We start from the raw sequence: 25658 nt of genomic DNA on the forward strand, positions 1-25658 counted from the left end.
CTGAAGGGTTCACCTTCCAACAGGACAATGACCCTAAATCATAAAACAATGACAACAAAGGAGTGGCTTAGGGACAACTCTAGGAATGTCCTTAGGTGGCCCAGCCACATTCTGCACTTGAACACAATCAAACATCTCTGGAGAGACCCAACAACAACTGTCTACCAACGTTTTGCATTCAAGCTGACAGAGCTTCAGAGGAACTGCAGAGAAGAATGCCAGAAAAACACCCAAATCCAGACTCGGGGGCCGAGTACTTCAGTATTTCAGCTTTATTGTTTTTGCAAATTTGCAAAGATTCCTAATATCTGCTTTTCGCTTTGTCATTCTGGAGCAGCGAGTGTTGCATATATTCACATTATGGCTATTCGTCACTAGCCATTTTTTTTCTGCTCCAGTCTACTTTTTTTGATGCAATATTCTTTTATCTGAAACGCCATGAACTGTACATTAACAATCCTTTGGGTCCAGGTCATGTATTCTTTCCACCATCTAGACAGCTACAAGACCCTGCTATGATCTTACTGGTATTTTTTGTTCCAGCGCTGCATTGTAACACTTTTCACACTGGGGAGCATCCAAAACATTTCAATTTATAATGCTGAAAACAAACTGGAATGTAGTAGAGTGACCCAAGATTATCAAACTCAAGGTACCACTCTAATCACAACAACATGCAAAGCCATACAACAAAACTTGAATGCAGTATTTTGGATGAGCAAAGCAATGTCAAATCTAGAATTAATTTTGAAAAAGTACACCGTAAACTCACTGCATTACGTGTGAAAAGTATTAGTGAGGTTTGTGTGACGATGTGTGTAAAACAGTATTTGTCAGATGCCTTTACCCTGCAAATGTATAAAATCAGGCTAAGCTACACTGAAGCAAAGGTACGTCAAACAACTTGGCCAGGGTGACACAGAGTGTGAGGTGCACAAACGGGTTGATGCCCTCGTCACAATGCCAGACCTTTTTTTTTTTTTAATTTTTATTGTAATCATTCCATACAAATAGATCAATTTATAACCAAACAAAATTGAAGACAAATCAAACCCCACCCCTGAGAAGGAGAGCTTAGCCAAAGGAGAATTGCTTAGGGCTTTTTAATAAGGCAACAATAAACAAAAGAAAGGGAGAAATATATATAGGTAAATAAGAAATGGAGAAGGGAATTAAATGCAGTAATAGTTATTTCTCTTATTCTAAAATAATATTGATCAGATCCTGCCAGTTTTGAAAAAATTTTGTACAGATCCTCTGAGAATCTGATTTTTTCCAATTTCAAATAATATAAAACATCGGTTTCCCACTGACTTATCAGAGGAGAATTAGGATTCTTCTAATTTAACAAAATAAGTCTGCGTGCCAAAAGTGTAGTGAATGCAATCACCGTTTGCTTGTCCTTCTCCACTTCAAGTCCGTCTGGAAGAACACCGAACACAGCTGTCAATGGGTTAGGAGGGATTGTGACCCCAAGGCTGTCTGAGAGGCACTTAAAAATTTTGGTCCAAAATGATGTTAGTTTGGTGCAGACCCAGAACATGTGACCCAGTGAGGCAGGAGCTTGGTTGCAGCGTTCGCAGGTTGGATCCTGCCCTGGAAACATTTTGGACAGTTTTAAGCAAGACAGATGGGCTCGATATATAATTTTGAGTTGAATAATTATATGCTTTGCGCATATGGAGCTCGAGTGAATTCTCTGCTTTGCTACCTTCCACTCCTTTTCTGATATATTGATTAAGAGATCTTCTTCCCAATGTCCTCTTGGATCTTTGAAAGGAAAGGACTCTAATAAGATTTTATATATTGCGGAAATGGTGTCTAATTCCTCGAAATTTAGCAGTATTTTTTCCAGCATGGTGGAGGGTACGAGGTGAGGAAAATCGGGCAATTTCTGTTTAACAAAATTTCTAATTTGAAGATAGTGAAAGAAATGTGTAGCTGGGAGGTTGAATTTGGAACGTAATTGTTCAAAAAGATGTAAATATGTTGTCTATATAAAGATCTCTGAGCATTTTAATCCCAAAACTTTTCCAGGTATTAAAAACTGGATATACTTGCGAAGGTTGAAAGAGGTGGTTCTCTTGCAGAGATGCCACTGATAAAAGATTTTCCATATTCTGAGTGAGTAAAGCACAATTGGGTTATTAGTATATTTGTGATAACTTTCATTTATTGGAGAGCAGAGCAGGGAATATAAAGAAGTACTACAGGATTTTACTTCTATTGTGGACCAAGCCTGTGTATGTTCATTTATTTGTGTCCAGGTTTTTATGGCTTCTATATTTGCCTCCCAGTAATAAAACTGAAAATTAGGTAAAGCCATGCCACCTTCTGCCTGAGGTCTTTGTAGGGTCGCTCTTCGGATACGTGGGTGCCAGACCAATTCTAACCCTCCCATACCTTTCAGTAATACAAAAAAAGGAGAAAATCTCAAAAAAGAAAAAAAATTCAATGCTTGCATTTTATTAAAAGTTTTAACATGAATTCATGTGATATTTTACTCAAATTACAAAAAGAGCAACATGATTCAATATGAAAATAAGAACCTGTCCCCTGCATTTATGGCAGGGATAAATCCTCATTTTTACACAAAGAACGAAAGGAAGCAATGTACTCCTTTCTGCATGCTTAACCCTCCCACCCTTCATCCAAAACCCACCCTATTTGAAACTTGGACAAAATGCTAAACAATTATTATACAAAAAAAAAAACAAAAACAAAAAAACGCGCACACACGCACACACACATACTATTACCTTGAAATCAGTGTTCTAAAACCTATCAATGCCAGATCCATGTGGCTCAAGTCAAAAATCAAACGTTTACAACCACTACCGACATTTAATTTAATTTGTACACTGAAGAGAGACACGCTAGCAGGTCCATCTTCCACAGATGACATCCTCCAAGTTTTCAGCCCAGCGGTTCTCTTCTTACATTTCATTTTTTTGCAATACTTCTTCGTCCAAATGTCTCAATTTCTGTGTCAAGAAAACTGAATCTGCTGAACACCAGAAATCTGGGGGTTGCAAAAAAAAAAAAGAAAGATCACAAGTGACAAAACTGTCAAAAAAAGCCCTGTTCTATGCATTATTAGGAGAGATTTAAATTAATAACAAAACAAAACCAATATGCTGCGAACAGTGGTTCTAGATTTGGAGCTGTGGGTCCACTGTGGCTTATACAATGAAGTGATGATTCCTACAGGTTCTACTCTACTCTGTGCACACAACAATAATCTCTCTGAAAGTTCCCACGTCCCTGAAGAGGATTACAAGACTTAAGTTGGGGTTCATACATCCAAATAGTACATTTTTGTTTAAGCATATTCAGAGAGGTCCTTGGGCTCAAAAAATAAATGCAAGGTAAGAATTTCTGTCAAGCCAACTTTATGTTGTTATCTCTAAACATATTCATTTAATGTTTGTTAAAATGTGTGTTAATGTATGTTAAAATTCAAGCATGTCTGTTTGGAAATGATTATGTAACTATATATGAGGATCCAAAAATCACAGCTCTCAACCAGTTAGTTTCCATGTTAGTTCCAAGATACGCTTATTCATGCTAATACCTATGGTGCCAGCAAAATGGCTTCATGAACACAGTGCGAGGAAAAGGAGAAAAGAGCAACAACTAAAAAACCTGATGAAGTATAACAAAATTAAACTCTACAACCCTTTAACTAAATCAAAAATAGTCCATTCCAGCACATGACATAGGCAACAAGGTTGGACAATACTCGGCATACTGTTCTGTCCGAACGTCCAGCCCAAGGAGTGACCCCAAGTGTACATGGGGACACACATGGAAGTTGGCATTCTTGTTTTCTCAGCTGTACAGGTACACAAATTGTTTGTGCTTGCTGCTGCACTGGAAAAAATAATTAAATACTGCATACTAATACAGTAAAAGATTGATTATCCATCACGTCAACTGTCTGTTAACCATCAGGGCCAAAAAGCGCACACCACTGCCTACAACCACTGCACTGTGAGCTCTGCACATTGGAACAACTCTCCCTTCTGCTAGCACGTATTGTTCTACCCCAGCGCCACGTGTCAGGCCACAACTTGAAGTCACAGTGTCAGTTACGTACCTTCAATTTTAATAGCATCTTGTAGCTTTTCTCTTTTATAAAAGTTAATCTACTATACGTTTTTATGGCTGATAAACAAATGTGTGGTGTTGCACTCATGTATTGTAATTGCTATATTATGTTTTGTTAATATACTGTGACGTGCAGGCAACTTGTGACGCGCTGTTTGGGGAGAAGAAAGTGTGTAATGAATGCTGTTAAGGGATTGGACTTGGTGAAGGGCTTCTGATCTGTAAGGGGCGGACATGCCTCTTAGGGGATGAGTGATAGGAGAAGTTAGGAGAAAAAGGGAGGTGCGGTGGAAGGAAGTTTTGAGTAGAGAGTCTGGAGACAATAAGCAAGAGTATTTGTGGTATAGAGAAAAAAAGGAAAAAGGAATGAGAGTGGCAGGAGATAAACTGATTGGCTTTCATTCACCGTTTTGGAGGTGTGCTCTGTAACCCAGATAATGGGGTATAAGACAGGAGTCTTTGTTTCATAACAGATGGTGCCCTAAGTAAAATGTAGAAAACTTCAGTACATCTGAGTTGTGTTTTCTTATTATGCTGGTCGTTACAATATTATATGAATTAATTTTGTTTTGCAAATAAATATGACCACTCACTAATCTACAGAATATCATTTTTTAAAGTAGCTGTTCTGTTATCCGTCTTTTCTCTTACCCATCACGGCCTTGGTCCCGACCCCTGATGGATAATCAAGGTTTTACTGTATATTCATAAGTAGCTGGCACTAATATTATATTTGTGATTAAATTTTGTATAACTATACATTGGGGATTTGGGAGTTGGAACTTAATACTGATGTTCTTTGGTAAGGAGATAAATCAGAGTTCACCTAATACTCTGCAAAGATCTCTCAATCCTAAAGGAAAAAAAAGAACATACCTTGGCTTATTTAAATTAATTAAAGCACAAGATTTTACCAAATAAGATACCACATGCTTAATTTTGTTTGTACTCGGGGGGGTTGGGGAACACCCGAGTAAATTTTCAAAGCTCCTTTCATTTTCAAATGAACCCTTCATAGATTAGCTAAAAAACAAAAAAGTACATCATCTCTGGCATTTACCTGTTGATATGATGTTGTGTACACCATGACATTTTGCTGCTGACCATCTGTAGTTATTAATCCGGCAGGTAACTGGTTAGCTGAAAAAGTAATAAAAATGCAAAAAATGCATATAATTACATTTCAATTACAATTCAATGTGTAATTCATCACACATGCTTTCTTATTTTATTAATACTGCACTGTGGAAAATCAGATCATTTTGCATTAACAAAATGTTTTTGTAAAGGACTATACCCAAGTGTAAATACAACACTAAACACATTGCCGCATTACACTTGCAGTTTCCATGGTTTATTATTTTCATAGAGTGGCATGGTTGTCCTGGACTGACGCCCATACCCATTCACAGTCTGCTGCACAGGTTCATCCTTTTTTCTTCAAAGATGTGCACATTCGGTTATTAGCCATTTCTAAATATGTCCTGCACAAGTGTAAGCATGTGCACGAGTTAGCCCTGCAATAGCGTCCAGACTGTCCAAGGCATATAATCTGCCTTTTGTCTAGTACTGCCAACTTAAGACTCCAGCTGTTGTAACCCTGAAACAGATTAAGTGAGCCTGATGATATATTATTTTAATTTTAGTTTAGTTTACGAATCTTTATGGACTTTATCTACTTTAATGCATAACCCAACAAACATTAAATTACAAGTAGACACACCTGTACAAACAAGGACACATTTAGATCTGCAAACCTAATTTTACTGAAGAATGTGTCAACTGTTTTTTTTTTTTTTTTTTGTTCCAAGGATTTCTCTCATAACTGACTTCCTCTTCAATTTTGTAATACTTGTGCCAATGACACTGTCCTTAACTTTACATACTTAAGGAGAACTCCAACCTTTAAAAGCCACAGTACTTATTTTCTGTAACTGGCTTAAATATTTGATCACTGTAAAAGTGCACCGAGACTTTAGCTACACTGAATAAGAAATAATTTTTTTTTTATTAAGTATGCACTAGGTCACTAACAGTACCGATCACCAAAATAGCCTGAATACATTACTTAGTAGCTTATCAGGACATAATACTACCAAAGTTCTTTGTTAAAGGCCTACCTGCATTTGAGACTGGGAGGCCTCTACTGCATTCTTCCTAACAACTCTGATCTTCTTTTCTAATTCTCTCCCTCTCTTTCACTTCTTCCAGATGTTCTTGCCGGTGGTTCTTCCTTCCACCACAAGAAAATCAAAAGGCAACACAACTACTGCTCAACATTTACATCAGTCTATGGATGCTGCTGTATTTTAACATTTGAAATTTTTTATATTTATACACTGTTATCACATTCTGCAGAATTTAATGTTCCTATCTTGCTATAACATTTGAATGTTAAAGAAAGCTGAATTATCACAGTATGTCTTAACCTTAATAAAGTTCTCTCTCTTTGCAACAAGGATACAGGGTAAGACAACTGCTTAGTTACTTACTATGTGCAGATTTCCAGCTTGAAGATTTTTAAACTTTTAGTGTACATAGTATATGAAACTAATTTATACTTGCTTATCAAAAGACTAATTTTTCAAATGCAAAAACAGATGCAACCATGCAGTAAAATTAAGATTACTTTAACCTTATTTAAGTTACAGAAAATTTAAAACAAATGAACATGTCTTTTGACAAAATAAATTGAAACTGGCATTTTTAGACCTGTGAAGTAGTGCAAGTACCACTTTGGCTTCTTTTTGAAAGATCACAGTAGGATAATTAAAATATTAAAACTTCATACAACTAAGTATTTTTCAGAACAGCAAAAGAAAAAGCTACTGTTTGTTACATTCTAGATGAAGCAGAGCCTAATATATATATATTTTTTTTTTAAAAAGAGTTTTTAAGTGGATAGGAAGAAACACCACAGTTGTGGTTAAAGAAAAAAGTACCACAAACAATTCTTATGTTCAACCATAAAAAAAGTTACATGTGGCAAATATCTGATATTACTTCTAGACGACAGGAGAGGGGAAATCACATTAAATGCAAGATTCTAGTATTTTGACAAACAAAAGACATCAAGACTAACTCACAAAGTGAAATTAGCAATTTTCAAACAATTTCAATTTATACTCGCAGTCTAACAGTCCAAGAATATTTCTTAGGTATAACATTTGGTAAGCTTATTTTATCCAAATGTAACATACATAATGGATTATAAAAAACAAAAAGGTGGTACTGTTACTACCATTGCTCCAAATACTATTTAAAAAAAAAAAGTATTAACTCCTAATGACACATGTCCGTAAATTGTTAATGCCATACCACTCTGAAATAAAATTTCAACATTTCCTATAAAGACCAGTGAATTGCTCTCACTATAGTATGGTCACAAAAAGTAAACATTTGGAATGTAACTTTGGCAGCAGCACACCCAGCTTGTACCAAGTTAGTGTACCCTTTGGTCAAATTGGCTAAATAATCAACCTGCATTCCTGACACTAAAAGTCATGTGTATTAAATTGTATCTATAAAAATGTAGAACAATGATTTAAGAAGCGTGTACAAACTTGGTAAGCTGCCACCTTGTATTTTATCTACCACATACAAAAAGTCTGCACACCCATGCCAAAATTGCAGATTTTGTGTAAAAAAAAATGAAACCAAGATAAATCCCATCAGAGCTTATTCCACCTTAATTGCAAAATTGCAGTCTATATAAAGAAGGTGAAAACACACCAGAACCTATTTAGTGGAAAAAAAAAATCATACAAAATGCTGGTTACATTAGTGTGCAGACCCTTTAATAATCAAGGAATCAACCAGCCACCGTAAGTTTCAAATAGCAGCTAATGACATCAATTAAAGTGGCTCTGATTGAGCTCAAATTAAGTTTGGCTGTTTTTATAGGCTTATTCTGATATCCACTTAGATGCAAGACCTTCCAAAGTCCAAAAGAGCTTTTAAAACATAAATGGGATCTCATCATTGAAAGGTATCAGTCAAGTCATATTCTTCCTCTGTCTGGGTTGTGGGGTAGAGTAGCAAGATGAAAGCCTTTTCTGACAAAGAAAAACATCCAAGCCTGGCTAAACTTTGCCAAAAGGGTATATGTACTACAGTCTGATGAGACCAAGGTTTAACTATTTGGGCATAATTCCAAAATGTATGTTTGGCACAAAATTAACATGGCACATCATCAATCGAACACTATACCCACAGTGAAGTGAAGCATGGTGGAGGCAGCATCAAGCTTTGGGGCTGCTTTTCTTCAGCTGAAACTTGGGCTTTAGTCAAGTTGGATGGAATCATGAATAGCTCTCAGTAGCAGTCTGTTTCAGCACAAAACCTTCAAGCATCTGCTTGGAAGCTCAAGATGAAGAGGAACTTCTTTCAGCATGACAACAACCTAAAGCATACATCAAAATCCATAAAGCAATGGCTTCATCAAAAGAGGATCAAAGTTCTGGAATGGCCCAGCCACAGCCCGGACCTTAATCCAACTGAAAATCTGTGGGGTGACTTCAAGAGAGCTGTGGACAGGGGATGCCCTCATATTTTGATAGATCTGGAAATGTTTTTCAAGGAGTAATGGGCAAAAATGACCAAGTCCAGATTGCCAAACTGATAAGACTTTTAACCCACAAAGACTGGGAGCTGTAATAAAATCAAAGTATTAGATTAGGGAGTCTGCACACTCCTTTGTATAGAGTGGAACAAGTTCAGACAAAATTCAGCTTGGTTTCATTTTTTATTACACAAAATCTGCGATTTTAGACTTTTTATACCTACTGTATAAGGTGCAATAGTAGGTACACTTCAGAGCATAACCAAATGATTAAAAACAGGTACAGTATATACCAGGATAGAAGTTTTGATATGGCACTCTGTACATAATACCACCAGATTCCACAGTAAAACACTCTGCCTTCTCTTTGGCTGCCAATATTCACTTGTTAGGTGCAATGATACCAGTTGTTCTTTCTTCGCAAACGACATTGAGAAATATGTTCTGATTTAATCCTCTTCAGATAATTGTCAACTGTAAAAGAATACCTAATGTAGTATACTTAAAGTAGTATTTTTGTAAATAAAGACCAAGTTTGGGTTAGTTTCTGCCTTGAACTTGATGCTGCCAAAATAACTTCTGCTATTTCTAACCCTAAAACTGATTTAGGTATGCTCAGTTAATTATAACAATTATCCTATTTTTTTGTTCCTAGTCAACTGCCTTATTATCATCAATTTAGGGCTCTGTATAAAAGTCATCCATCTCGAGTGTCACTTTGGTATCTCTAAATGACCATACTTTTTTTCACTTAAAGTAGATACAGCCAATTAATAGTGGCCATGGTTTAACACTAGTGTAGCTGGTGCTATGGTCTGTACAACAGTTTTTTAATTCCTTCTTGAAATGGAATACCCACTTCAAGTCAAGCAACTATGAAGAAAAGTGAGCAACCACTAAAGAGCTTGCATGGTACAAAAGGTAAAACAAAATATTACTTTACCTTGACAGCCTGAGAGCTTCATTTAAAATCAGTTCATTTATAATGATACATAAGACTACTTTCTAGCAGCAAATATCCAATGGTGTAGCATTTTTTTTTTTTTTTTTTAACTTGCACAAAATTATATTTCACAGGGATCAAGTCAGATCTATCTTCTATATTAAGAGCTAGTATTAAGGTTCAGAACAAGTAAAATTCTCATACCCTGGAGAGGCTGGCCCAAGTTTAACTTTTGTAATCCAAACAGCACATCTATATGAAGTGATTTTCAGAAGTGCCTTACACAGCCAAACGTGGCAAACTGATTACAATGGAAACAAAATACACAGTTGCATCAGGAAGGCTTCTGTTGTTTGATGTGCACCTTTCAACATCAGTGTCACCGAGGTTAATAAATTCCTGTAGCAAGTCACTACACTTCTGATCTAGGCTAATGACAGTGGTTAATAAACAGGTTTGGAGTGGTAATGTAAAAGGGGCTTAAACACAGTTAATAGATGAACTTAATTAGGAAAGATCTGAGAAACCAGAACTGTAATAGGAAATTTTAAACTACAAAAAATAGGTTAGTAATTACGTTAACTTGCTTCACCAAATGATGAGGACACAGCATACAAGACATTAAAACTAAACTAAATTACTATAATACTAAATAACAAAATGTAATCTCACAAAGTGAAGAACAGTATGAGATATATTCAGGATGCATGCTACGCTCAAATACTGTGACAAAATGCAAATTTATTTATACACATGTAGCTCATGTACACACAATAGCCAATAGTAGAAAACACAAGTAAAAAATAAGCAAATAAATTATAAAGAAAAATGCCCTGCCTAGTTTACATATAAAGAGATGTTTGAAATCATGGAATTTCTCGGATAGTGGACGGAGAATTTTTGCCTCTTATCTCCTGATCAGTCTTTTACTAGTCCATTTACTAGTAATAAATTTGCTCCCTTCTTTCTGTTTATCATTCCTAAATGTCCTGGCAATACCTTATGCTATTATGACAGATTCATGTCAAAGAACAACCATCCATCCACTGCGACCATTTGGTTATAGTTAGGCCAACTCGGACATGTCTGTCTCGGGATAGGAAAGCATAGCTTCTTTGGGTTTCAAAGCCCCATAAACTTCTGATAATTGTACTGACGTCTCAACTCCATGAATAAAAGAAAAAAAATGTATGAATACTTTCTCTTTAGTGTACTTCATTAATACAGCAGGATGCTGTCAAGGCCACACATTGTCTGTTGGGTTGTTGTCACACTGCTCACACAGGTTAAAAATCCCAAGACTACCATCCAGACACTAAATTCTGTTCTAAAACGAAACAGATTGTTAATGACTTTCTAAGCAACAGTCTACAATTTTCAGAAAATCTGCCATAAGGAGCTACAACTCTGACTTGGTATAGCATTGTTAACTTAGAAAACTTATTAAACTATTACTTAACCAACCTAAAATGAAAACAAAAGTTTTCTTTAAAGCTGGCCTATATTTCCAAGCTGGTCACTTTAAGTCATAAATCAATCTACTGAGAATATAGCAGTTCTGTTTCAAGGACATTCAGGATCCTAGAAGTTAAATCTCCGATGATGAGAAACATGACCACCTCAAATGAGCAGAAAATTGTTGTCTGTCTTCTCAGTGATAAAGGTGTCTGGAAATTTGTACAAGGCAGAACTCCTCTGATGGATGCTCTGAGACCTCTAATCCTCGATCACAGACCACTTCAGACATCTGAATGCTACTTCTTCATTATCTGATGTAGAAATAAGAGTGGAATCCTTACAAATGAACTTCCTGAAAAAAGGACTAATCAACAATGGCAATGTTACTTGGCTGCAGTCTAGCTGCCGTAGTCTTCCTTGTAGCACATTTCTTAATTACAGTAAGTTTTTTCATTTTGCTCTACATCTATTAAACACTCTTCGGTAAAAATTACATTATATATTATATTAATATATATATATATATATATATATATATATATATATATATATATATATATATATATATATATATATACACACATACACACACACATTCACTGGGCAAATTATTAGGAACACCTGTACACTATCAATGCAGTTTATCTAGCAGTTAGCCATTTACATGCCAGCAGCACAATGCATAAAATCAAGTAGATATACTGTAGGTCAGTTAATGTTCACATCAAACACCAGAAAGATGAAAAAAAAAATACGATCTAAGTATGACTGTTGGCACCAGATGGGCTGGTTTGAGTGCATTTGTAACTGCCGATCTCCTGTGACTTTCACAGCAGTTTCTAGAGTTTACTTAGAAGGGTGGCAAAAAAAAACATCCTGTGAGAGGCAGTTCTGCAGATGGAAATGCCTTGTTGTTGACAGAGGTCAGAGGAGACTGGGTAGACTGGTTTGAGCTGACAGAAAGGCTATTACTCTAATTAGTGCTGGGTGGTATGACCAAAATTCTGTATCACGGTATTTTTCAAAATTATACCGGTTTCACAGTATTTGACATTTTTTTTTTCCCATGCACGAGTGGATGTTAACCACATTTTCCACTGCAGTAGACTGGCTACGAATAACCTATTCCACTGTCATGAGAATTGTACAAAAAAACATTTTAATGTGCACATAAGTATTAATACAGGTTTGCATGGCCCCATAAAGTGATAGTTTTCAGGGGGGTGGCACTAATGAAGAGAAGGAATTACATTGCATGACAGATGCAGTCAAAATATAGAACCATTTTATTGAACAAATTTTGCAAACAACTTAAACTAAAATTTTGACAACGTATTTTCAACCATCCAAAGAGGAGGCATTTAGACTTAGTAAAATATCCAGAGGTGCTTGTCAAAAGTTGTATTGCACTGAATATGTTTTAGAAAAGGAATAAAGAGTAAATGTTTTTTCTATACCAACTACACTTTCTGTTAATGTTAACAATCTCTGTCCACTGACACGTTAAAGTGACTTTTTAAACAGCTTTACCATCATTAAACTCCATAATATTTAAACTAATAAATAATAACAATAAAATAAATAATAGTGCACCTTCCAGTAATAATACTATTACTTCAAGACTTCAAGCCCTGGCGCATTACACAGTACAGTATTCACCAAATAAAAAAATAAAACAAGTGCAACCTGGTGATGACATCTTTACCAACTGAACCATCATTTAGGCAAATTGTAATAATATGGACCTAGCTTCAAGTTAAGCTATATACATATATAATAAAACTGCAACTTGCATTTATAATGCAATTTGTGGTATAGCCCTACGGAATCATATTAGGGCCACAGTGAAGAAAAAAAAACTATATGTCGAGAATAATGTCAACATGTTGACTTTATTCTCGACATTTCCACTTTATCTCGCTGTTTATGTCGAGATTAAAGTCAACATTTCCACTTTATTCTCATAGTTTATTTTGTAATTAAAGTAGAATGTCGTAAACTAAACTTCATCCTAAAATCAATGTTTAATTTACTAGATTTTCTCAAACCCCATCATAAGTTAATGCAGCACATTAAATGCTTTGTGTTAAGTGTTCCCCGACCCAGTTGCTAATCGCTGTACGCACTTCTTAAACTGACTTCCTCTACATGAAGAGGAGGCGCAGGCAGTAAGGGGTCCCCAGGTGTATGTTCAGTGTACAGAACTTTATGGCAGGTGTGACGAGGCTCCAAAAAACTAGATGTATGAATGGGTATCGCACGGGTTTAACTTGAACATTGTGTAAATGTTGGGTTTGTGATTTGGTTTTCGGAGACACAAACACAGAATTCAATGGATGTTCTTCTGAGCGGGCTTTCTTTATTGCATACGTACTGTCTCTGTCTGACGTACCAAACCCCTAGTTCCTATCATTTTGTTAAAGTATTTTATAGACTCTTCTGTTCTTTTTTTATTTTTTTTTTTTATTTTTTATTTTTTTATTTTATTATTCTATTTTTACTCTGTAGCACTTTGGGGTTGCTAAAATATAAAGTGCAATATAAATAAAATTTATTATTATTATTATTATTAACCAATCACCACATGATAAACGTCTTTGTGAAATTAAAGCTAGTTATAAACTTAGACCACGGAGTGTTCATAACTTTAAAAAAAAAAATCTTCGTTATACACGTTTAAATTATGCCATCCATTCAGGGTTGCGCCCATTCCCAGCAAGCATCGTGTGCTAGGCAGGAGCAAATCCTGAACGGGGCTCCAGCACATCGCAGGGTGAATACGAGCAATACATACACATGCTTTAATGTATTTCATCATGAAAATTATATCAAGTATTTATCTTAGCATTCTAAATGTTCAGGGAGCAGGAATATAATGAAATTAATGTATTCTATGTGCTGCCTGCGCTTCATCTTAGTGCAAGAGGAAGTCAGTTTAAGGAGCACTTAGCGATTGACATGGCTCCGGAAACACTTAACACAAAGCATTTAATGTGCTACAAAACTTATGACGGGGTTTGAGAAAATCTAATAAATTAAATATTCATTTTAAGATGAAGTTTAGTTTACGATGTTCTACTTTAATAACAACTTACGAGAATAAAGTCAACATGTCGACTTTAATCTCGACAAACAGCGAGAATAAAGTGGAAATGCCGAGAATCAAGTCAACATGTCATCACATTATTACACAGTACCAAGGTACATTACACAGTATTGAAAAAAATAAAACAAGTACAACTTGGCTTGCAGAATTATCTAGTAGTATAGAAACAGTATTCACACATTTGAACATAATGGTCCACATCCGACCTTTTAAATCCAAAGTATCTCCAGGCAACAGATGTGACTCCTTTTTCCAGCAAACGTTCTTCTGTGTCATCATGTTCAACTTTATCATCTGCTACAGCTTCAGTTTCGGAATGTTCTCTGTCCATTTTCACTGCGCAGTACCTCCACTACCACAAGAACTCCGCGGTATGCATGTTTAGCAGTGAAAAAGAGCCCCCGTGCAACACCTCCACTAATGCATTTACTCCGTTGCATGTGTGTTTAGCGGTGTAGCAGTGAAAAAGGTCCCCCTTAAACAGTTTCCCGCTGCGCCACGTTCCGAACGTTGTTTAGGCAATTTAAACTGGTGTTGCGGTATAAGAAAAATCCGTATCATAACAAAAATTAAAAACGTTTTTCAGTATAAACCGGTATACCGCCCGGCACTAACTCGTTGTATAACCACACTTTGCAACTGTGGTGAAGAGAAAAGCATCTCAGAACACACAACACATTAACCCTTGATGTGGATGGGCTACAACAGCAGAAGACCATATCAGCTTTCCACTCCTGTCAGCAAAGAACAGAAAGCTGAGGCTGCAGTGGGCACAGGCTCACTAAAGCTGGACGATTAAAGACTTAAAATACATAGCCTGTTTTGATCAATCTAGATATCTGCTAAGTCACACAAATGGTAGGGTCAGAATTTGGCATCAACAGCTTGGATCCATGCACCCAACCTGCCTTGTGTCAACAGTCCAGGCTGGTAGTGGTAGTGTAATGGTGTGGGGAATATTTTCTTGGCACATTTGGGGATCCTTAATAACAATCAATCATTGCTTGACTGCCACAACCTATTAGACTATTGTTGCCAACCATGAGCATCTTTCATTTTAACAATTTACCCATCTTCTAATGACTACTTCAGGCATGATAAACCATATCAAAAAGCAGAGGTCATATCAAACTGGTTCCATGAACATAACAATGATTTCAGTGTTCTTCAATGGCCTTCCCATTCAACTGATCTGAATCCAATAGAACACTTTTGGAATGTGGTAAAATAAGAGATTCTCAGCATGAACATGCAGTCAAATTTGCTAAAATTTTATAATGCAATCATGTCAACATGGCCCTGAATTATAATGAAATTGTTCCAAAACATCTTGTGGAATCCATGCCACAAAAAAGTGAGGTGGTTTTAAGAGCAACAGGGGGCTCCATCCAGCATAGTGATCACAATAATTTGCTCAGTGAGTGTATTTACTCACTAGCTTTACAGTATTACTACTACACAGAAAGTTTCACTTGTACACAAATCTGTACTAAAATATCTGGAAAGTCATAAAGCTACTTTTCATACTTACTGAAGGATTCCTCTGTTAGTTCATCACCAAGACCATCAGAGACTGTGACAGTAGACACTATTCCCTTTTCTCCTTTCATTGCCTTAAAAAGGGAAAAAACAGCAAATAATATTGTTATATTTCTTAGAAAAAAGTAATAAGCATTCCTGCAAGACAAAATGAACAAACAAATGTTAAGTAGGGAGCATGTACCTGTCTAAAAAAACTGTAAAAGTATCAAATTAAAATAAAGAAAAACATTTATAATGTTATAAAATGCTTTTTACATAATGTCTAACTTACCTCTCTGAACTTTTGCAAATATAATTTGAGTGGCTCTACATAGCTGTCAAATCCCAATGTAGACATGGCAAATAGAATATCTTCTCCATTGATGGTTTTGCGCTTTTCCTGGTGACACCGCTCACTAGCTTCAGAGGTTATAAAGCTAATAAATTCACTTACGCATTCCTGCACACACTCCTTGGCATCTTTAGCAATCTGGAAACAAAAAAATGCATAACATTACAAGGAATATGCCAAAGATAAACAGGGACATGATATACTGAATTATGATTATTGTATTAAATTGCAATTTTTGTTCCTTTCAGTAATAGGTTCTGCTGTGTCATTATCACTTTGTAAACTATAGATCCCATAATGATGTACGCTGTACATTTGGCATCAGGTACATTAAAAATGCCTGTGCTATGTATTCATCATTTTGGTTTAAAAGAATGCATTAATGCCTATGCTTTTTAGTGCCTTTGTTCTTACAGCTTAAGCACCTCTTCTGGCATTATCTTTCTATGGTGCACCCCACTGATGGAATACTGTTGTCAGAGCTTTTAACATAATGCCCATTCAATTCTGTAAAGTAGTTATTTTGACTTGTTTTGTATTCCAAATGATGTTATTTCTATGCTGGACATTTGCCATATTAATCATTACACTGCTGTGTGCTGCACAAATTAAGTATACTGACTAGGAACCCAGGTCATCATGGTTGTTACAATATTGTACTGGGAGACACACAGCCCATTTGAACAAGTTCTAAAAATAACAATGCACCTTATGCCTTGACCAGCTCCAGGTGATGCATTGCTTTCACAGCTTACTCACTTTTGAAGGACTGGAACATACGCATCTACTGTTAATTATCCATGACTGTTCCATTTCATTCAAATATTGTGTCAATAGCATGATGCATTTCAACACTGTGTGGGTACAGCTGTAAAATGCACATCTACAGTTTCTCATTTTATACCTGGATTGCTGTGTAACTGATGTGACTTAACTATCATGGAATGCACTTTGCTTATCAACTTGTACTCTTCCCATCCACACCCACCACCCAGAGAGCATTCATTATTTAACTACCCTCAATTTTCTAATGTACCTGTAACCTTAACACTAGAATTACCAGAGCCAACGAAAAAACTCGAAAATCCGTCCCCCCTTAAATCCCTTCGCACCTCTCCGTCAGCCTCTTTTGTCTTCTAAATGTGTCGATATGCCCAAGCAGTAAGCAGCCTGCTATACCATCCCCCCCACTGCCTCAGAACGGGCAAGAAGTTCTCCCAGTCCCTGCCTTGATTGATTATCTGGGAGTGAGCTACCCAGAATTGTAAGGGGAAATAATTTGTGTGTTTTGTGTCTACAACAATCTGTGTAAACACATTGTTAAAACGAAACGTTTTTCATGTTTTAGTAATAAATAACAAAATGTAGGCATCAACTGTATAATGTGTGAAGGCTGATGGCCAAATATCAAACACTTTCACAAAAGGTGCAAGTTCAATACGCCAGCTTCCATGGTATAGCGGTAAGATCCGCTGATTTATAATCTGGAGGTTGCGAGTTTGAAACCAGCTGCCCGGCAAATTTGCCATTTTGACTAGTGAGCTGCTCTTATTGTTAATATTATACAATAAAAACATACATTTGATTTGTGTCTGTAACAGCCGGTGTAAATTTACAGTACTTGTAAAAGTTAGCACTTTATTTGCTCAGTCACAATCACGATACAACATAGACCCACCCACATAAAGAATAGTACAGAGAGGAGGTCAGTTCCGCGCTATATGCAATCATCAGATTCAAATGTTAACAGTTTCCCCACACCCAAGGACCGTGCTTTCTACATTTACGACATGTGTACCTGTTGCAATGTACACACATCTCTGTGTGCTGTGGTTACTATTACACTGAAGAGGCTGGGGAAGCGGCGGTCTTGGAACAGAAGCTTGTCGATGTTGCATCCTCTTTTGCTTTATCCATCGCCTTTTCTTGTAAGAAGTGACGACGAAGCCCCTCTGCAAGGTGAGCCATGAACACTTCTTTTCTCAGTGCCCCCCCCCCACCCCCGTGCATGCCTTGTACAATACATGTGCATTGAACGCCGCCAAGTGCCCCACCCCGGTGCACATGCCTTGTACAGTACATGTGCGTTGAACGCCGCCAAGTCAAGCTTGTTGTAGCACAAGCAACCGGCCACCTGTGTGCTTCTGCTTGCATTGAATAAGCTCACGCCTTCTGGTGCACAATGTCAATGCAGCAATGAAAAAAAAAAGACAGACAAATATATGTGACATTTTGAAGAAATCATTTTATAACCTGAATAGTACCAATCAGAAAACATTGTCGCACTAATGCAATATTATATGAAAACGACAGCATCAGATCGTATGTTAATTTATACTGGCGCTGTTAGTTAAAGTCACATCATGGGGGTCTGATGGCCAAGGAGAGCGTGAATGTGACTGAGAGAATAAGACTGAAAAAGCTAACTTTTAGAAATATCACACATTTATAACTGATGGTTACAACCATATTTGAAGATGCTCAACTGCTTCCAACATTGTTTTCATGATGCCAATAGGACTATCCAGCCTATGAATATGAGGAGGCACTGATCTTCTTGCTGCTTCTTTATTACAAATCAGACACTGTATCTACTACTAGTTTTAGTGACATAAATCTAGTGTTAGATATAATTATATTTATATATATTTTTTCCCCCTATTGTGCCAGATCAGTGACTGCAACTTGCAACTGCACTGCAAGTGTTTTTAAGTTTAAAGCATTTAGTTATTAAGTAACGTATACATTTAAAAAAAATGGCTATACTGTTCTATTCTTTGGTAAAACAATGAACAACTAGTATTCTATTCAACTAGTAGCCTTGATAAATGTATGCTGTTGAGCCCTGATAAATTAATCTTCAGATTAAGAAAAACTTTAGCTTTTAACAATATGCACAGATTTCACTAATGCCATGTTTATTATTTGTGTTTTATGGTAAAATTGTACAAGGATTTGATAAGAGTGTGAATGCTATGAAGTTATAATGTTGCCACTATGTTGGTTTCAGATTATGATATATTTAAACTGTAATTTGTTTTAGTTTCAAACATGGGCAAATTCAATTTGTGCTTTCCACTTTGTTTTTTTAAATAAATAAAACATACATCTTGCAGTTTTTAAAGAAGACTGGAGTGCTGAATTAAGAAAAGCAAGGTAAATAATGAACAACATCATTTTACATTCTCCAACCAAGAAAAATATGATACCATGATACCACCCACATCTTCAAATATAATCTACCATCAGAGCTTAACAAAATATACATTATAAAAATAAATAAACAGTGAGCTTAACAAAATATACATTATAAAAATAAATAAACAGCTCATCAAAATGTATACATTTGACTGTTTACCTTTCCTGTAGGAGGAATGGCATTCTTCATTATCCTTGCAACATTGGCAATAGGAAGGTAGATGTCTTGCTCTCGGAAGCCATCTTTGCTGCCATTGCCATCCTCATGATCATTCATTCCATCCTCGCCATCATCTAGGATTGCATGACATGAAACAAAAACAGAAAGTTTGAAGAATACAGAAAATTATACTGTAGACAAAAAAACAAAGTAGGGTCTGATTGTGACTGAAGATTTATCCTCTTCTTCTCCCTTTGGGTGCTACCATTAGGGGTTGCAAACAGAGGATCATCTTCTTTCATCTCTTCCTGCCCTCTTCATCTTGCTCTGGTTACACACACCACCTGTATGTCCTCTCTCACCACATTCATAAAACTTTTTATTCCTTCCTCTTTTCCTCTTTCCTGGCATCTCTATCCTTAGCATTCTTTCCCCCAATATATCCAGCATCTCTCCTCTGCACATGTTCAAACTAATACAATCTTGCCTCTCTGACTGTCTCCAAACCATCCAACCTGCACTGACCCTCTAGTGTACTTGTTTGTAACCCTGCCCATCCTAATCACACCCAATGCTAATCTTAACATCTTTAAGTCGAAAAAAAACCTTTACATGAATAAGCAAATGTCCAGGCAAAAAAAAAAATCAAATCTTGTTAGAAGGTCAACTGTTAAAAGAATGCTACTTATTAACTCTTCCCCTGAGCACAAACAAACACCACTAAAGAAGTTATAATACATTTATGCAGGCATGAAATCTACACTTATTTTGTATAGCTGATATTTAAAATACATTAAATTCCATCATTTTTGACAAATAATGAGTTTGTTATACAAAACACTTTATCCTTGAAGCATATAATGGGTTTATCACTATCACATTAGTCTTTCAACCAATTTTACTTAACAGCCACCAAGGAGGCAGTCTTGAAGGGGAAAAAGGTTAAGGCTTCTGCAAACCTTCACAGCATCAGTGACAGTGATCACTTGGAAAAAGCTCACTTTTATGGAAGGAAAAAATGAATAGGCCTTTAATTAATTCTTTTGTTATAGGTTCTAAGAGAATGCAAAGTCCTCCAAAATTTGAAAGCTTGATAAAAAATTAAACTGTGGTGGCTAATGGTTGTTATTTATATGTATACATGCACACAACTACTAACTGTGGCTCAAGAATTATTATCAACTCTGAAATGCTTAACAAAAGTAAATCAACTTTTATAGAATCACTCTGATAGATACTAGAGTGTTATCCTACCGACTTTAAATCTAACTTGCATAATATAATTACTTATGAATGACATTTTAAACGATTAAACATTCACCACAAAATCTGTAAAGACATTAAGACACTGTTTAACGTATGGTGGAAGATTTGACTTTTACTCATATGTTAAGCAAATTCTTATTTGAAGTTTTATTAAAGGATAAGTTTGGTATTTTTCTAGTCCAAGTTATTTCTTCATAGTCATGGTATATATTAACTTACCACATACAATTGTGTTCTGAAGTGAAACTTTTTTTTTTTTTTTAATAAATTTTAAAATTAACTTACCTGTATGTGCAGCTTACAATAATAGGACCAATGGCTACTCAGGTCCATAGGTGAATGAAAAAGCTTTAAAACCTAAACACATCCATTTTTCAAGTCAAGAATGATATTGAGTATGATCCACGTTTTGAGATTACACACAATGCAAAACAGTGTATCCATATTGTTTTAAGAAGGCAAAAAAGCAAAAAGCAAATCACTGCTGTGAGATTCAGCCATTTTAAAAGTAGACAGTGCTTTGCTCCACTGCCCATCTTTTTCTGCGGCATCTTTTAGGATAGGGGTTGTGGACTTGTCTTGCAAAGACCTCACTAAGGGCTGTTATACTGATGAGAAATGCTGTCTGTGTTCTGTATACAACTGGGTAATAATAACTAAACACTTATGATCACACATTCTTTAAAGATACAGAGCCTTACTGCATTATTTCAATGGCGGCTTCCACCACGTGAAGACATGCGTGATTGTCACACTCGACTCATCCAGGCTCAGAAGCATCTCGTACAACAATATTACACACATCTCATACAACAATATTGATCACAATTTCAATATGAAAAATGCGAACTGTACTAGTAATCTGTGACATGAGGTACTGCTAATACAGCCTCCTAACAAGGTGACGTGTAAAATGTCAGCTAGTGCTGTGGTCTATGTCTTCACATCCCAGTCTTCAGTGCTGCCACAGCAGCTCACAGAGCTCCTTTTACGACTTATTTCCCTCACAGGGATAGGGTCTGCAAGAGTTTTGCATGTTCTCCCGGTGTATTTACAGACCTATTGTTATTTGCACAAAGTACAATGAATCTCTTAACATGCTTGTTTCACTAAGCTGCCACTCAGTATGAATCTCGTTCTCTTGGTTGTACAAAAGAACATAAAATTTAATGAGAGAACTCCGCGCCATTTAGGAAAAAATAATCATTTGATGTGAGCACACATCTGTCTCTTGTTACAAGCCATGGCAGAACACAACTGTTTAAAAAAAATAGTGCAGAGACAAACTTAGAATAATAAGCAAAATATAGGTTGGCACTGGGTGCTTGTTGGTAGATTAGCAAAATGGAAATGTAGTCTTACTTCCATGAAAATGAAAGGAAACTAGAAATTATTTTATCTCAAAGATGCCTCAAATCTTTGCTTCCATTTGGGAGATGGGCGTCATCCGAACTTACTGGAAAATGGGACTTGTCATCCCTGTCTGGAATGGGAAGTGTGACTCTCAGTGTTTGGTAAGGTCATTGCTAGGGTCATCCTTAATAGGACCCATTATCATTTCCTCACCTACCGGAGTAGTCTGGTTTTATACCTAAGAAGTCTACCATCGACTGCATCCTGGAAATGAGGGTTCTCATTGAGCACAAACACGAATGTTGTCAGAGTTTCTTTCCTGCCAATTTTTGTCAATTTTCGTAAAGCGTTTGACCCAGTTGATCAAACTGCCCTGTGGGACATCATGAGACTTTGCAGGATCCCCCCTAAGTTGCTGGATATCATGGCTGGCCTGTGCACTGGTACTGTAAGTGCTGTGTAGTTGTGATGGGAGAACCTCTGCATTCCCCCCCCCCCCCCCCAATTGATTTTGGGGTTCATCAGGGGTGTGTTTTTGCTCCTACTCTGTTCAATTCTTGCATGGGCTGCGTGTTGGGCAGGGTCATGGGGTCCGGTGGCTGTAAGGCATCTGTTGGTGAACAGAAATTCACTGATGTTGACTTTGCCAACGACGCTGTGATCTTCGCAGAGTCAATGGAGGCTCTGTGTTTGGGGCTCTTGAGAGACTGATTGAGGAGTCTGATTGTCTGGGCTTGTGAGTGTCCTGGATAAAAACCAAGATCCAGGACAATAATGACCTCTTGGGCACAACCATCAGGAGTTTGTCTGTTTGCAGATGGAATGTCGACCACCTCGAGAGGTTTACATTTACATTTATGTCTTTGGCGACTCTTCCTATGAAGTCAGTAGATGGATTGGGAGAGCATATTTGGGGCATCTCCTGTATTTCTTTTATGTCTTTGGCGACTCTTCCTATGAAGTCAGTAGATGGATTGGGAGAGCATATTTGGGGCATCTCCTGTATTTCTGCAAAAGGATGAAGGTCCAAGTCTTTAGAGTCCTCGCGCTCCCTGTTTTGTTATGTGGTTGCGAGACACAGATATTATCCATTAACCCAAGACGAAAACTGAACTCACTGCTTCGGAGAATCCTTGGGAACCATTGGTTTGATTTAGTGTCGAACGAGTTGTTCATGGAGGCCCAAATGAGGCACATTACCTGCGGCGGGAGCATCAGTCATGGCACTACGGCTATGTGGTGTGATTTCCTGAGGGTGATCCGGCTTGTAGGATCCACATTGCTGAGGACCCAAGCGGCTGGATCAGGGAAAGGGGAGGCCAATGTAACACTTGGCTGCGGCAGAAAGATGGTAATTTCCGGAGGGTGGGACTGGACTGTGTGTCTGGCTATGGGGTTGCCAACTAGGATCCCAATGTGTTTCGTCATGTGGTGGGTGCAGCAACCTGACCTTACAGAAAACACTCAGTTTTGGAACAAAACTTTACATGGCAAATGTATGGCTATGGGGTTGCCAACTAGGATCCCAATGTGTTTCGTCATGTGGTGGGTGCAGCAACCTGACCTTACAGAAAACACTCAGTTTTGGAACAAAACTTTACATGGCAAATGTATATTAACTTTGTTTGTGAAGAAGTAATACTGACTTGTAAAATACTGAACTTAAATTTAAGTAATACATACTGTACACTATTTTTCAAGAGATCAAACCTCTAAGTTGGAATAGAACACTGTTTCATCAGTGATCTAACTATGCAAGTGGACAAATCATTGAGTGCTGAGTGGGACATGTGTCTTTCACAATGTTGGTTAGCATATGAATAGGAAATAAGTGTAAGTATGAAACATGTAGTAACAGGCAGTGCCCACCTATATGCTAGCAGAGAGGTGTACAGTGCAGTCCAAGTGACCTTGCAGTGCTCTATAAAATACACTAAAATGAAATATTCCAGTGTTCAACTGCTGTAATTTGACATTAAGTTATTGATTCCATAAAAACAATTCTGATTCTCTCAAAAAACTTACCACATTTTGGATATCAAAATCCTTATTTGACACTAAGGTTTTTTGGTAACTATTTAGTTTTACATCTTCCTGAACTTTCCTGTATTAAATCAATATATACCAGAAGGATAAATATGAAACAATTAATAAAAAAATATTGTTACCATCATGAGACTGTAAAACATAGTGACTTCCGCTAATATAGTCCCCAGATATGCCTAACTGAGAAGCATCTGTTGTAGTGCTGTCACCATCCATCTAAAAAAAAAATAAATAAATAAAGTTAGCTATAGCCAAAACTGATATTTTAGAATAACAAAGTAAAAAAGGGGCATTTATTTTAATATCAAGTGATAAGACTTTTCTAAAAGTAACAATTACTGGTGTTAGTATTCTGTTGTTGGTGTTAAAGGCTAAAATTCACTATCAAGGCATACATTCATATTTATTCTGGTGCTCCACTGATCACCATTATAAGATGCACATGGAGACACTATTTTTTTTTAACTTAAGAAAAACTTCACTTAGCAAAGCACCTTAACTGCACAAAGATAAATGACTTTAAAAACATTTAACATGTTTTAATGGTAGTGCAGAACAACATCAATATCCATTCTACAGTACATCAAAAAAAGTCAAGATTATGTACTTTGTACTGGATTTGTAAGCAGAGTTTTAGCATAACCCATTTCCACAATGCCAAAGTCTGTTTAATTAGGCCTGCAAAATGCACAACACGTAGGTCTATTTGTAGAGAAGCGGTAAACGTGTAGGCTATGTGCTATACAAAATACCTTTACAGTACAAATCTCCATTTAAATAATCAACATTAATTTAGTTAGATTGGGATTTGAGAAACTGTAATAAAGTAGCAGATTAAATGCTTTGTATTGTATATGTGCTATGTGTGTGAATTACTACATGCTTCTTAAATAGGCTTTGTGTTTCACAGAAAGGAGCTTGCAGGCACTGACCGTCACACAAAATACAATTACATTAATGATATTACAGCTCTCTGAAAATTTTAGAATACTAAGATATATACTGGATATAATTTTCATGATTAAATGCATTTAAGCATATATTAAACATGGGGGCACGGTGGTGCAGTGGTAGTTATGAGCTGGCACCCTGTTCAGGGATTGTTCTTGCCTCCGGCAAGATGCTTGCAGGGATGCACATGAACCTTGATGAAATAATTTACTGCAGCAGTATTGTGTCTGTCAAACGTACCAACCCCCAACTCCTGTCCTTCCATTTTCTTTCTGCATGTTACCTATCGCCACAATATAAGCTCTAATAAATGTAAAACCAGCTGAAGCTAAGAATGCGGAGTCTTCAAAACTTTTAAGGAACATTGAAAAATCTTCATAATATGTGTTTAATTATTCCATCCATTTATCAATCCAGGGTTGTGCCAGTTTCAGCAAGCATAAACCACGAGGCAAGAACAATTCTTGGATGGGGTGTTCCAGCTCATCACTACCGCTGCACCACCGTGCCCACACATGTTTAATTATTAACAGTATACATTATTTTAATGAAGTTAACAATTTATCTGCAAAATGTAATATGCATTTAATTAAATGCATTTCATAATAAAAATTACATCAAGTATAGATCCTA

The 25658-nt window shown here is 36.7% G+C and overlaps 1 protein-coding gene across 3 annotated transcripts in view; it reads right to left on the bottom strand.

The window, feature by feature from the left end:
• Positions 1-2445: 2445 nt before the first annotated feature.
• Positions 2446-25658, bottom strand: part of nfyba (nuclear transcription factor Y, beta a) — a 36839-nt gene continuing 13626 nt past the window's right edge. For 2 of the 3 annotated variants that reach the window (XM_028817592.2, XM_028817584.2), the window contains exons 2-7: positions 24197-24290; positions 19410-19543; positions 15992-16189; positions 15710-15791; positions 5171-5250; positions 2446-3022 (exon numbers count right to left, since the gene is read on the bottom strand). In XM_028817592.2, coding sequence (XP_028673425.1) covers positions 2990-3022; positions 5171-5250; positions 15710-15791; positions 15992-16189; positions 19410-19543; positions 24197-24290 — 621 coding nt within the window. In that variant the 3' untranslated portion in view covers positions 2446-2989. Of the gene's footprint in view, positions 3023-5170; positions 5251-10936; positions 11384-15709; positions 15792-15991; positions 16190-19409; positions 19544-24196; positions 24291-25658 lie in introns of those variants that run through there. The other variant, XM_051929196.1, reaches the window with a different exon arrangement.

This window comes from Erpetoichthys calabaricus, chromosome 1 (assembly GCF_900747795.2).
Source record: "Erpetoichthys calabaricus chromosome 1, fErpCal1.3, whole genome shotgun sequence".
NCBI lineage: Eukaryota > Metazoa > Chordata > Cladistia > Polypteriformes > Polypteridae > Erpetoichthys > Erpetoichthys calabaricus.